A 15618-nucleotide genomic window follows, 5' to 3' on the forward strand; every position below is an offset into this window, starting at 1 on the left:
CATTTGAATAGCCACCCCTATTTTCTGAACGAGCGAGCGCAAATAGCGTCCGGCTCTGAATCAGGCCCAAAGTCTCCTGGGGGGGTGCCTAACCCAAACCTCTCCCCGGGGGTGCCTAACCCTAACCCCCCTTCCCATAGCCTAACCCTCCCGGGAGCCCCTATCCTAACCCTCCTTCCCCCGCAGCTGTCCGTGCCCGGCTTAACTTCGATCAGGATGCCGGGCACCGGGCTCCCGGGGTAGGTAAAATGACAGGCGTCAGGATTTCGACGCCTGTCATTAGACCCTTGCCGGGATTATACAGTCGGGATGCCGACAGTCGGGATTTAGACCGTCAGCATCCCGACTGCAAACCCATACAGATACTGGTCCAGAGTGATCTAGTCTAATTCACAGGATAAAACCATTCTAATCTGCTATCACCATCCTAGTATGTGCCCTGCTCAGATAGAACGCTTTTCCAGGTGATTTGCCACACTTATTTGTGCACTACTGTACTTCAGATCCACTTGCACACCCAGTATCCACCTCTTCAGAGGTAGGCAGCAGCAGGCGCAACTTCCTCAAAACTTTAAATTCCACATCTCGTTACCCTCCTCACATGTCTGCCCATGTCAAATGCAGCCTTGTCCTCACTAACACATCATTCATCTACTGATATACTCTGTGCTGCTGGGGGACCCTGCTCCTCCCATTATATAACTGTTTGTGGCTTCCTGCTGCCTTCTTTCCCCTCCTCACATCATGTCACATGCTGCCCTGTCCTCACTAACACATCACTCATCTCCTGATATACGCTGTGCTGCTGGGGACCCTGCTCCTCCCACTATATAACTCTGTCTGTGGCTTCCTGCTGCCTCCATTCCCCTCCTCACATCATGTCTATGCCCCTGTCACATGCTGCCCTGTCCTCACTAACACATCACTCATCTACTGATATACTCTGTGCTGCTGGGGACCCTGCTCCTCCCACTATATAACTCTCAGTCTGTGACTTCCTGCTGCCTCCATTCCCCTCCTCACATCCTGTCACTGCCCCTGTCACATGCAGCCCTGTCCTCACTAACACATCACTCATCTCCTGATATACTCTGTGCTGCTGGGGACCCTGCTCCGCCCACTATATAACTCTCAGTCTGTGGCTTCCTGCTGCCTCCATTCCCCTCCTCACATCCTGTCACATGCAGCCCTGTCACATGCAGCCCTGTCCTCACTAACACATCACTCATCTCCTGATATACTCTGTGCTGCTAGGGATCCTGCTCCTCCCATTATATAACTGTTTGTGGCTTCCTGCTGCCCCCATTCCCCTCCTCACATCATGTCACTGCCCCGTCACATGCAGCCCTGTCCTCACTAACACATCACGCATCTCCTGATACATTCTGTGCTGCTAGGGACTATGCTCCGCCCACTATATAACTCTCAATCTGTGTGATCCTGCTGCCTCCATTCCCCTCCTCACATCCTGTCACTGCCCCTGTCACATGTAGCCATTATGAAAGAGAAATATGAAAACTTTCAATGGGTGAATGGGTGAAGAAGAACTAGAAGTGATACAAGTACATAACCCTTACAATGATGATACAATATAGTATATATCCAGGTAAAGAAAATACTTTGCAAAGAAGCATCCAACACACTTGTGGAAAATGATTTTATTTCCGAGACATGGACCATTCCTCTCAAATTTACCTTTGAGACATTTTAGTAAAACTTTGGTAAATATATTTCTTTCGGAAGTGACCCTTCCCATCATTACCTCCAGATGTAAAGTTTTAGTCATTTTTATTATATTTTTCCTACAAGTCCAATTCTAATTGCCAGAGGAATTCATCATATATTAATCTGCTTTCATATATACATATATTTATATTTATTACAAGTGAGGTCAAGAGCTCTGCTCCCGCCTTTTACCAAGTATACAAAGGGTAAGATTTCAGGATTAAAGAACTGAAGATGAAGTGCACCCAACTGTTGCCTATTCTGCTTCAAGTTCCTAGTGACATCGCTGAGGCAGGTAGTGCCTCATGCCTCAGCGATATCACTATCCACCAGTGAACTGATAGTCGGTGCAGAACACAAAACGGCTGTCCCCGACACGTGGAGGTGACAGATGTGCTTTGTAAATATCGTGGGTGTGTCACCGCCCTTATCTACGTCCTCTCAGATGTGTGCTTTTCTCTAGTACCTAAAATATTCTCAGATAACGGATGCGAAACATAAAAGCTGTCTACACTTTGTTCTGCTTTCTCCAGGCATAAAGACATCCTACACTGGAACACCAAATATTATTTTTCTTGTTATTTGGTTTTTGGTTTCCTCTAAATTTTTGAAAGTTGCCGTCGTGAACTTTCCCCTCCGTCCGTTGTTGCTTTTGTTTTTCTATGCAGTCTGATTTTTGCTGCCTTGATACGGTATAATCTCCTCGGCGCCGCGTTGCTGCACACGCCAGTACTCTGAGCGATAAACTGCTCCCGAGTTTGGCACAAGATTCTTCAATTTTCTGCTAAGATCGTTTCATTGCCCTCAGTGGAAGTCATGAAGGATCATCTCCCAGCGCTGACTGATCGCCGTGGTCTCGCAGGGGTTGATGACAATCTCCCTGTTGTTTTCGTCGGTGTCGCCGATGATTTCGGTATCCAGGCAGAAGTGAGATGCCATGTGTTCGATGTGAGACCCCACTTTGCTCCACCTCTAACGCAAAGAAAACCAAAAACGTTGACATTATAACTTACGATACTCAACTCATCACATACATGTACATTTAGGAGCTCATTCAGAGCCGTTCGCAAGCGGCCAATCGCTCACTCGCGGCCGATGGCAAGTGACCACGCGTGCGTACGCTTCATTATGCGCATGTGCAAACTACTCGGAGCGATCGGAATCCGTTCGCTCGCCCAGCACAGACAGCCCAGTGGAATGAGTGACAGGAGAGGCCGTTTGTGGGTGGTAACAGGGGCAGGACTGTAATAACGGGGGAGTGGAGGTGCGAACGCAGGCGTACCTGGGTGTTTCAACGCCGTTTCAGAGGCGTGCATAATTAACAGTCAGCGTCATAGTACACGTCACATGCCTGTTTTTTACACTGAAGTCCTCGCAGTGCTTGCGGTAGGGTAAGGGAACCACAAGCGCTGCGATAGCTACCGATGGTGCTCGATGTACCAATGTTTTAATACACTTCCTGGAGATGATGTGCGCTAGTGGGCGTCTCCTCATAAGCTAAAGGGCGTCTATAGAGACAAAGGGGGTCATTCAGACCCGCTCGCGAGCGGCAGTATGCACGCAAGCGGGTCGATGTTCCCAACTGCGCATGCGCACGACGGAGGGAGCTCCGTCGTGCGCATGCGCGAGACCCGGGGAGCAACGGGCTTTCCATCGCTCCGGGTCTCGCACCAAAGGGGGCGTGCTGTCGATGTTGATTGACAGCACGCCCCCATTGGTGGGCGTGCCGGGGGCGTGCCTGCCAGACGGAGGCGTTCCCATGGGAACGCCTACCGTCTGAAGCCGGCCCCACTGACATCACTAGTGATGTCAGTGGGAGTGATCTTGGCTCTGATAGAGCCAAAATCACTCCAGGGCTTGTGGCAGGGAGACCCTACCGCAGGGTCTCTGTCGCAAGTCCGATGGTCCATCTTTTTGGCCGCTCGCATATGCTGTGGGTGGTCACTCACAGCTTTACGAGCGGCCAGGAGGCCGCTCCATTTTCATGGAGGAGGACCCTGATTCAGAGCGAGCGCTCTGGTCAGAGCGTTCAGCTCTGAATCAGGCCCAAAGTGATCACTCGCCAAAACAAAGTGGGCGTGCTTATGCCTTTCCGAGCGAGTGCCTGCCATGTCGTCACTTAGCCAAATTTGCATACGATGGGTGCGAGCAATCGCATCTAGCGAGCGGGTCTGAATCAGGTCCTTAATACACTAGAGAGGTATACATACATGACTAAAATAATATATTCTTTCATGGGAAAGATTAAAGGTATCGTCATACACCACTTTATAATGAAAGTATTTGCTAATCCTTGTTATTTTTTTCAGTAACCTTATGGTTGAAATACAGCACTTACTGTAATTATATTATACAGTAGCTTTTCTGCTACATTAAAAAGTTTGCCAACTGTTCTATATATTGTACAGCATCCCTCTTCATTCCTACACCATGTGATACGATGCATAGGATATTATATGATATGGAAGAACCGGCTTTTATAATTACACACTGGGGTTGGATCATGCTTAATGATGTTGTACAATCTTGGTGCTTGGCCAAGAGCTCCAGATGGCATGTCATGGACCGATGCACCCCCAAACCCATCCGCTGCTTCTCATCTACCCCCTACTTCACATATAGGTTTAATAGGGCCGTATATACTAAACTAAACAGTTTTATTTAGGTTTTAGTTTAATTCTTTTGCAATAAATGACTTTCGATAAAAAAAACTATACGTTTATGGAAGAAATATCCAGCTTAGTGGCATCTTAATTGCAGCATCTGGTAGTTTAATAATGCAAGATGTGCGAATGATATGAAGTTACCTGCTTGCCTTCTCCATCTTTACAAGGCAAGAGAACCACCTGCGTCCCTGGAAATAATGTATGTACTGACAGACAGAGATCCTGCTGGCTGATCTGCTGAACCTGAGTGTAAATCCATTCCTGGAAAATAGAACACGATAATCAGTTACGCTGCTGTGATGCACTAGTGACAAAGAGCAGCTCACTGCAGACACACAGGTTACCGTACACAGGGCCCTGATTCAGGGATGGACGGAACTGCAGAGCGTCACACAAAAGGCTTTGTAATTCCATCCATCTAAAATGCTAATGCAGCAATCTGCGATCCCAGCGCTGCCACCACGGTTCCCCTTTGGCCAGGCTGCAGTAGCTGAAGCTTACCGCAGCCTAACCGGGTCCTGGCAGCTTGCAAGGTGAGGAAGTCTGCGTCACAGACCCTGGCCTCGTTCCTTATGGAAAACAGTGACGAAATGCGCCCGTTACTGAAAACGCTGCCCAGGAACGCCTTCACTCCGCCTCCCAAATGCTGCAGCCTGTCAGGCTGCGGCTAGGAGAGGCACTGCAATCGGACTCGCAGATGGAGGGCTGCACATGCACAGTACACATCCTTCTAATGCGCAGTCCTCTTACAATCAAAGATGTGCGATAATCATCGGGTTAGCATGCATCTCTGAATCAGGACCACAATGTCCGCCACAGCTCATAGACGGGCTGGGGGAAGACAGCAAAGTGTCGACTCCCCCTCAGTGACAGGAGCTGGGTGCTGCACTGTAGCATTACGTGCAGCACCCGGCTCCTGACACTGGGGGTCATTCAGACCCACTCGCGAGCGGCAGTACGCTTGCAAGTGGGTCAATGTTCCCCACGGCGCATGCGCACGACGGAGGGAGCTCCGTCGTGTGCATGCGCGAGACCCGGGGTGCGACGGGCTTCCCATCGCTCCAGGTCTCGCACCAAAGGGGGCGTGCTGTCGATGTTGATTGACAGCACGCCCCCTTTGGTGGGCGTGCCGGGGGCGTGCCTGCCAGATGGAGGCGTTCCCATGGGAACGCCTACCGTCTGAAGCCGGCCCCACTGACATCACTAGTGATGTCAGTGGGAGTGATTTTGGCTCTGATAGAGCCAAAATCACTCCAGGGCTTGTGGCAGGGAGACCCTACCGCAGGGTCTCCATCGCAAGTCCGATAGTCGCGATGGTCAAGAGTATATCTGAATCAGGCCCACAGTGAGGGAGCCAGCACTGCAAATACACTGGTCCCTGGGTCAGTCCACACCTCCCCGACCCCCCGGATAGACAAAAACAGAGGTTTCAGCCAACTTGGCCACACCCCCTTACTGTGAGGCCACACCCCCTTTATACCAGCACGCGGCCTCCACGCACCAGGGTCATCCAGCGGAGGGACGCCACTGGGGCTGATTCTGAGTTAGGAGAAAAGCAAAATTAACCAGGGGGGCAGGTGTAACGTGCAGAGAGAGTAAGATTTGGGAGGAGCGTGTCCTAGCTGAAATTTAAATTGCCCTGGATCTGTGGGTAAATATTTATCAGTAGCAGAGCTAATGTCATTGTGTTAGTTGTTACTTTGAGAAGAAGGGATACATTGGAAGTCATTATTATCATTTCCACAATGTAGCAAGTGAGATGCTGCTGAACCCAAACAAAAGGGAACTAATTAGCAGACAAGTCAGGGCTAGAAACATTGTATAAGATGCAGCACATGGGGCATTGATAGACCAGTATAAAGCGCCTATGTATCAATTATCCCAGCACTACCCTGATTATTAACAGTCCGTATCACAATGGACTTTCCAGTTTTAACAAAATTTTCACTTTAATGTACAAACTGTAACTCGCAGGGACAGCGGTAGCGCTAACTGATGTCCTTGTGAGTTACACCCCTGACATATCGGAGCAGTTTTTCACATTATCGAAAGACTCCTCCAAAACTGCGCATGCATACAATGTTAGATTCGGAGCTTAGTACGCAGGGATCAGACCGTAGACCTCATTGATAATAATGGGGACTGCGGTGTGCATCGCTAATTAGCCTTCAGCCTGGCACCACATTCCCTGCACCCAGAACAGGCGCCACGGTGTACCTGCAGCAGGTCCCCCCTATTTAATCTGCCTGTTATGCCATCTATATTTGGGAAAATGGCAAAGGTTATAGTAAAGGGTCTCACACTGTGCCAGAGATTTTTTTTTATATTCTGCCCATGCGGCATCTTCTGAAAACGGAAGATAACTGCAGACAGAGGGCCTGATTCAGAGCCGAACGCTCTGACCAGAGCGCTCGCTCTGAATCAGGGCCCTCCTCCCTCAACTTGGAGCGGCCTCATGGACGCTTGCATAGCTGTGGGTTACCACCCACAGCTATAGCGAGTGTCCATTATGATGGTCGCGACCATCGGGCTTGCGACGAGACCCTGCGGTAGGGTCTCGGTGGCTGCAAGCCCTGGAGTGATTTTGGTTCTATCAGAGCCAAAATCACTCCCACTGACATCACTAGTGAGGTCAGTGGGGCCGGCCCCAGACGGTAGGCGCTCCCATGGGAACGCCTCCGTCTGGCAGCCACGCCCCCGGCACGCCCACCAAAGGGGGCGTGCTGTCAGTCACTATCGACAGCACGCCCCCTTTGGTGCGAGACCCAAAACGACGGCTTGGCCGTCGTTATTCGGGACTCGAACATGCGCACGACGGAGCTCGTCGGCAACATCGACACCGCAATTCGGCACCATCGACCTGCTTGCGAGCATCCTGCGCTCGCGAGCGGGTCTGAATCAGCCCCAGAAGGCACATGGGGGCGGTGTACAGAGGCCCTGATTCAGAGCTGGACGCTCTGACAGAGCGCTCGCTCTGAATCAGGGCGTTTTTGTTTTGTTTTTTTGGAGCGGCCTCCAGGCCGCTCTCATAGCTGTGAGTGACCACCCACAGCTATATCAAGCAGCCAGGTTGATGGTCGCGATGGTCAAGACCATCGCGACCATCGGGCTTGCGACGAGACCCTTGTGGTAGGGTCTCGTGGCCGCAAGCCCCCAGAGAGCTTTCGGCTCTAACAGAGCCGGAAGCTCTCCCACTGACATCACTGGTGATGTCAGTGGGGCCGCCCCCAAATGGCAAGCGTTCCGTTGGGAATGCCTCCGTTTGGCCGGCCACCCCCCGGCCCGCCCACCAAACGGGGCGAGCTGTCACTCACCATTGACAGCTCGCCCCCTTTGGTGCGAGACCCGGAGCGACGGAGCACCCGTCGCTAGCCGGGTCTCGCGCATGCGCACGACGAAGCCGGCTCCGTTGTGCGCATGCCCAGTGGGCAAACATCGACCCGGTTGCGAGCGCTCAGTGCTTGCGACCGGGTCTGAATCAGGCCCAGAGGGCGTTAATAGGTCTCTGTGCATACGCACAACTTATAGCACAGCTCGCAATTCCTTCAGCATGCCTACACTGTATGCCCGGTCACATCCTACCATTTGGCTTGTGTAAAGTCGCCCATAGTAGTGTACGCAAGGTTCTAACAGATACGCAGTGGTAAAATACACAAGATATGGTTGCGTTCAGCTTCGGATCACCGCCATGATGTCAGAGGACCTAACTGAACGCCAAGATTAAGAAAACGAAACATAAAGGAAATGCAGCTTTTTATCAGATTCTAATTGATGGTGTCATTCGTACTCCAAAAATCTGTACGTCAGCCCCCTCTGTCATTTTCACACAATAACCCCAGCGCTGTGCGGAAATTAAAAGATGTCTAAAACCATTTGTGTATACTGTATAATTTTATTAAGAATTTATAAATTGTGTCATTTGGAAACTTATTAAATTCCATCTCCCTTGGATCAATATTATTATGGAACCTTTAATTGCAGAACGATTTCCTAATTGATTTATAAAGCATGGCAAATTAATTATGTGGCACGTGCTGAATTATAATCTGACTCATTAAAGCAAAAAATGTCAATATGATGGATCAAGGTATTTTATATTTGGAAATAGAGCGGGGCAGCGTCGTGGAACAATTTTTGAAATCCACGCAGAGCCAACTCATCCATTAAACAACCTAGGCTGTCGCCTAGGGCCAAACGGCCGCTCCGGGGCCCAGATTAGCATAACCCTTTTATATTGTTCTATACTGGGGGTCCCAGATCACTGTTGTGTTTGTTTTACAAACAGAGGAGGTAGAAAGGGTATATTGTCAGGGGCCCATTTTTGTGTCGACCATTCTTGTTGACCATTTGAGTCTGCCATCCTTTTAATCCTATCAACCTTTTCCACTGTCGACCTTTTGACAGTCAACCTTTTGTGCATTTGACATGTAGACCTATTGTGTGTCGACCATATGTTGCTAACCTATTGATTGTCAACATACTGTATTCATTGTCGAACTTTCGCCCGGATCGCAGTAGGATCCATAGTGGGGTATAAATAGCAAATGTACTACTACTATCATTTCACTTAGAACCAGTGATGTCAAAATCTACTGTACATACAATTCCAAAAAGTCTCAGGAGGTGTGGTCAGATCACTGTGCTGCAATGGAGGCGTGGTCACACAACCCCCAAGGTTGTGCCTAGCCCTCTTTTATGTAGAACAGCAGTGAGTGTCAGACCGCCTAGCATTCTGGCCCACACACCATGGAGGCCCATTAGGGGTGGGGTGGGGGGTCAAGACTGAGCACTCAAGAAAATTCACTTAGCTGCAAGTTTCTGTCAGAACCTCTCGCACTATAGTAACGCAGGTTATCTAGGACGGGATCCTCGCTTGTTCTTGCAAGCAAATAGGAGTGAGATTTTCCCTCCCATAATTACCCAATATAGGGCCATATTCAATTAGAGGCGAAAAGTCCGTTATCTTCGCCTGTTTCACTTATCCCCATATTCAGAAAACAGGGATCAGTTTTCACCACTGAATAGGTGGCGAAAAAAAGTGCAGAATTGGGGTTTAGGGGTGCAGACTTTGAAAAAGTAGCCTGCACCCCTTGGATGTCCCTCAAAGGTATTAAAAAAAAAAAAAAAAAATTTAATCTGGACACCCCAAAAAAGGTACTATATTTTTTGGGAGTGATAAAAAAAACAGGGGACAAACTTCTAAACTAGCGAAATTGGTTCCGGGCCGGAGGGGTCCTTAAGTATGCGGCAGGTGTTTTCTAGAATGCGGGTGGTTTGAAGAATTTTTAAAACTCACTTTAGGGACTTAAAAATATGCTTGCACCCATTTTCATGTACCCCAAATTTGATGGGACTAGTTATTTTTTCCTCAGAAAAACGCTAAATGCTATTCTTCATCACTTCTGCAAAGCCGCATTTATGCACCTGCCGCGACTGTTTAAAAACCCCAATTACCTTCAACAGGCTAAATCGAGGGTACCCATAGTGATCCCCCATGTCAGACCATCTTCTAGGGGACAGGCTGAGTTCTCCAAAACTGACAGGACTTTTCGATACTTACCTTTCCGCCAGGTCAGGTCCCACTGATTCCTAATTGAATACGGGGATACGTGGGCACGCGCCCGATACTTTAGCCCTGCAAAAAACAGCGATGATGGCGAAAAGACTGACCTCGGACTTTTCGCCTCAAGTTGAATATGCCCCATAGTCCTTATTCTGGGTTGGACGTGGCGGCAGGTGGGGCTTCATGCGTATGGTTGTCCATCCGCCATCACAACAATCATCGCCAATAGCATTGGCACTTACACCTATCCCATGCTTGAGGTATAAAATACACCTTAAACTAGCACACTGATACCCCTACGAGACGCATCTTCTCTGTGCGTTCAAGTGGAATCCATCTAGTTGCCGTCAAATTTCATGGACATAGAGATCCAGCCACGCACGAATCAAAGTGGACACTCTTGTAACCTCTGTCACGGTGCTTATACCTGGCGCAGAATGTGCGCAGTCTGCAATTGCTTTTTGCAGCGCATGCACAGTCTGCTGATAATTGCGAGAAGGGTCTGACTCAGAATTAAGGGGTAAATTTACTAAGATGGGAGTTCTATTAAGAAGTGATGTTGCCTATAGCAACCAATTAGGTTCCAGGAATTATCTTCTAGAAGGTGCTAGATAAATGAGAAGTAGAATCTGATTGGTTGCTATGGGCAACATCACTTCTTAAATAGAACTCCCATCTTAGTAAATTTACCCCTTAGTCTCAATGTGTGACATTTTTGGGGCTGTATAGCCAATCAGTTCTCTAAGAACTAGTGACATCATCACTGAAGTCTGAGGCACAAAGCACCTCATGTCACTAGCTCCTACAGGATAGGCTAAAAGTCCACAATTGAGGCAGCTTCCTCTGCCCAGTTACACTTTATTACTGCAGAGATAGGAAAGACATGACATTACGGGAGATCTGGGTAATGTGCGCTGAACTTCTTCTCCGTGTGTGTAAATGCCAATTTCATTTTATACTATCAGGCCTCTGCGATGTTTAGTCCGCTGCGCTGTCAGCCAGGTCCTACCAAGGCTTTCACTATCTTCTAATAAATGTGACAGCCTTCCCGGGAATTACTGTGATAAATGGGGAATGAACAAGCATTTAGCCAAGTGAATTCCTCACACAGGCATCAGTCTGAACCATATATTTCTGGCGCGCACATTTTGCATTTGTCTGGAAGAATTTAAATGAAGGGGATGGACCACTTAGGAAAAAAACAATTAGAAAACTAAATGAAGTCTGATTTTCTCTTACAGTTCTGCTGCCTGACCTGATGCTACATAATAGAGTATGTTGCAAAACGTCCCTCTTTTAAGGCCTGAGTCGGAGGCAAAGTGGCGATGTTTGCGGGAAGCCACGGAAGCCAGTTTTACTACCTTATGCTATTCTGCCCAGATGCAGCCGTGTCACGTAAAGAGAGATCCGGACAAGGGCCCTGATTCAGACCCACTCGCAAGTGGGCGTACGTACGTTCGGCGTACGTAAAAAAATATTTAAATTCAAGCACTCGCTCGTATTTTCGTACGCAGCTAAAAATCCGCCCCAAACTCAGGCGACCCCTCCTCTAACTAACGAGCGTGCCAAATAGCGAGCGTACATCCCCGAAATGGCTTGAAGGGAACGCACGCACAAGTACAAACCGGAAGTGGGACTGTCAGATTCCGATGACCTGCTCCTTTTTTCTGCCTACCTCCCTCAATCGTATCATGTCAATCAATGTATCAATTAGCTTAATTGTTTTTTTTTTTTCAACACAATGCAATAAACTTTAATCTTGTCCGGGTTTGTATTTGCTCGCAGAATACGTACGGCTGAAACCTTCGCTTTTATTGTTCAAAAGACATGTTAGCCCCAATTAAACAATTATTCTATTTGTTTGTCTCCCCACAATTTTTCTGTGGTTCATTTCTTTATTTAAATTTGCTTACGCATGTCACTGCATCAAGCCTATCATAACTCTCAAGAGATTTGTGGCCCTGTCGAACACATGACTCATACACTAACCAATAGAATTTGTCCTGTTAATTTCCCAAATACATTAGCCAATCAAATTTTTTTGGGGTGCTTTATTAAAAATATTTTGCCAAAAAAACACCATTGCCATCATGAGATCCGCCGCATTCACCATTCAACTGCTGGTGCTGACGGAGGTGATGGACAGGCGGATCACCAGTCAGCCTCCACCCATCTCCAATAGGCAAAAGCGTTCCGCATATGCGGAGGTACGTCGACGCCTGCGCTCCTTCGGCTCACGCCGACATATTGGCCAGCTGGAGCGCAGGTGGTCGGACCTGCACCGGCGGACGCCCCGCTTGCTGGCATGCTTTTGCATGCAGATTGCGGAAAGTAAGTGTTCTGGACTGTGGTTTTCAAGTTTATCTTGTGGGCCCTAACTGCGTGTGCATGTTTTCATGTCTGTCCTATTGAGTCATTGTAGTCATATCTGCATGTGCATGTTTTCATGTCTGTCCTATTGAGTCATTGTAGTCATATCTGCATGTGCATGTTTTCATGTCTGTCCTATTGAGTCATTGTAGTCATATCTGCATGTGCATGTTTTCATGTCTGTCCTATTTAGTCTTTTTTTTTGTTTGTTTTGTTTTTGGATTCCTGTTGAAACTAACCACAATTTTTTTTGCATTTTTTAGGGGCACAGCAAACACTACGGCGGCATCGCCAGACAAGACGCCGGTCCCGGCCCCTCTCTCCAACCCCCAATTCGTCAATTACCCCCTCCTCCCCAGACCCTGTGGCCGAAATTTCAGGCCTACTTCCCCTCCAGCCCAATTCCCCCTCTCCTCCATCCGTCCCTCCTCCAAATACCCCCTCCCAGGATTCCTCAAACACCTTGACCCTTGGTTTGGGGAATGTAGCCACCTCCGAGGTGGTCCAGGGAGTGGCTTCTGGATCTGGCGTTTTGGAGAACGGTATGTTTTTAAATTTTATTTTGGACACCACAAACTATTTGTATGTAATCATGTGTCGTCCCCATTTTTTTTGGCTTTCTGTCGCCTTAGGGTATTTTTGGGGGTTGTCTTTACCTGTTCCTGCTGATGTCACCATACACATATCACACCTGTGTGCCTTTTTTTAGGGCCCTTGTATTTTTGGCCCACAAGCTTTTAAGTTTTGGTTTGCTTGTTTTGTGTTTTTTTAGAATGTTGCTTCATTATCGATTTATTAATCCTCAAACTTTTGTCACCCACAGAGGAACAGAGGCGTCGGGAACAAATAATTAATTGTGTGGGCCGTATGCGGGAGCAAGTCACCGGGCTTCTGCAGGGCCTTGACCATCTGTTGGTCCTCCTTAGGAATTAGTTTTTTTTTTATTTTATTTTCTAATTGTTTCATAATAAATCAGTTTTAAATCAAGCTCTGTCTCATGCGTTTGGAGTAAATCCAAGATTCTTTACACTGACATAAGTAGACTCTTCAAGCAAGGATTGCCACAGAATCTCACTACAGATTGTGTGTTGTATTTTGAATGCAAACACACACAAGAAACACCTCCCAGTACCAATGTCATTTTCCTTTTTTGTGGTGGTCAACATGATAGTTTACACCATTTTTCAGGTTCCTATTTGGTGGGCAAACTGCTTAGGACAATCTTACGAAGGCAACTGATTGTACAGGATTCCTTGTTGTGTTGGTTAGTACCCCGAAAACATATTACATTTTAGTTCCACATGCTTCATTACTGGGTTACCCCTTAGGTAAAATTAACGTTTGGGATTTTGTTTACACTTGCTTCTAACGTGCCCAAAAAGGAAACAAATTACACTCTCCAAATATTTATTCACAACAGGAATCAAAATACAAAGTGGTCACTCACAAACAAAACACACAGTGATAATCAGAAATACACCACATACCAAAAACATGAAACAAACACACAACAAATCAAGAACTGGTTGACGAAGGTCCATGCCCACATGATTTCAAAAATATGGCGTTGCAATATTGGTGTCAGAATATATTCCCGAAGTTTCCACATAAAGGTTTTTGAAGGGTAGCAGGAAGTAGTCATCGTGGGAGTGCCAAAGATTATGCATACAAACAGAAGATGGTGCAAAAATTAATATAAAAAAAGATGAACGCTACAAAACCGTAACACATTGGGTATACACACTGTTGTTTGGTCAATATTTACCTAAAATATCGGGCCACCACATCATCGCGTATGGCCCCCCCACATACTGACCTCCGACCAACCTCGGGGGGGCCATCCTCAGGTAAGGCATCCTCTGGCTGCATTGGAACACCACTCCTTATGGCGATGTTGTGAAAGATCCCACACAGGACCACAATTTTCGAAACCATATCTGGCAAATACATGAGCTCGCCACCAGAGCGGTGGAGGCATCTGAATCGGCCTTTTAAAAGGCCGATACAGTGCTCCACCACTTGCCTGGTGGCTGTAAGTGTGGTATTAAACTCACTTTGTGGACCTGGTGTGGGAGCCAAATAAGGAGTGAGCAGCCAGGGCATGCAAGGGTATCCACTGTCTCCTGTGAAAAAGAATAGACAACATCAGGATCACTGTGTATCAAGCTTAACATTGTTATGTACTAAAGGTCTACACTTACCCAGAAGCCACGCATCACCAGCTTGTAGGTTGGTTAATTTGTGCCATATCCCTGATTGCCGGATGACGAAGGAGTCATGTGCACTTCATGGTAATTTTGCATTCAGGGACAGGATCTGGAGGGAGGCATCACATACCACCATTACATTCAGGGAGTGATAGTGTTTTCGGTTGCGAAATATTGCCTCCAGCCGTGCTGGAGGCTGAAGTGGTATGTGAGTACCATCCACAACCCCTATGATGTGTGGGAAGCCAGCTATTTGGTAAAAATTGGCCTTGGCCACACTAAGGGCACCCATATCCAAAGGCATTTTAATAAAATGATGGAGGTGCTTGAAAAGTGCCTCCATCACTGCCCTCAGGATCCTGGAAAAGGAGGATTGGGAGATGCCCGCCACTATTCCCACCGTTGTTTGAAACGATCCTGAGGCACAGAAATGTAACACCGCCATAAATTGCGTAAGTGGTGGTATTGCTGTTGGACTGTCAATTTGCCGCTCAAGATCACTCTCTATTAATGAGAGAGTGTCTATGATGATTTTGGGAGGAAGACGGTAGCATCTTAAAACCTCATCATCGGGCATTCCAAAAAGGGTGACACATGTTCGAAATATCTGGGGCCTTGCACGCCTACGATGCCTACGCCTGGGACGAGATTGAGGTTGGTCGGCTTCCGGGAGCATGGCCAGAACAATCCGCCCAAGATCAACCTGAAATGGCAAGATTGGAATGTAAGGCTTTGGACCCACCCCAAAAGAAAATTAAGAACAACTTAGCTTGATGATACCATCCATTGCTGCTTACATGCCGGGGTATTGTCATGATACGGCCAAACTGAAATTAATCCAAAAAATAATTTGAAAAATGTTAGTGTGTGCATTTATGTTTCTAAATATTGTGATAGACAAAACTTAAAATATGCGAAACACACATTTGGCCAAAGAGCAAAACGACATTGCACACAGTACATCAAAATGGGTTGAAATGTAAGCCAAAAAAGCCAATGGGCAACCACCAAAAATTTAACAGGATTAATAAGCATTTAAAAATGCGCTAATTAGTTCGCAAATACAAGTTAATAAACAAACTGAGAA

General features: G+C 47.4%; 1 protein-coding gene across 2 annotated transcripts in view; it reads right to left on the reverse strand.

Annotated features, from left to right (window-relative positions):
- Positions 1-1670: 1670 nt before the first annotated feature.
- The window catches only part of GALNT14 (polypeptide N-acetylgalactosaminyltransferase 14), a 613086-nt gene continuing 599138 nt past the window's right edge, over positions 1671-15618 (reverse strand). For both annotated transcript variants that reach the window (XM_088444427.1, XM_088444425.1), the window contains exons 14-15: positions 4533-4652; positions 1671-2697 (exon numbers count right to left, since the gene is read on the reverse strand). In XM_088444427.1, coding sequence (XP_088300553.1) covers positions 2530-2697; positions 4533-4652 — 288 coding nt within the window. In that variant the 3' untranslated portion in view covers positions 1671-2529. The remainder of the gene's footprint in view (positions 2698-4532; positions 4653-15618) is intronic.

The sequence above is a fragment of the Taudactylus pleione genome, unplaced genomic scaffold, assembly GCF_031769625.1.
Source record: "Taudactylus pleione unplaced genomic scaffold, aTauple2 ptg000363l, whole genome shotgun sequence".
In the NCBI taxonomy this organism is placed as follows: Eukaryota; Metazoa; Chordata; class Amphibia; order Anura; family Myobatrachidae; genus Taudactylus; species Taudactylus pleione.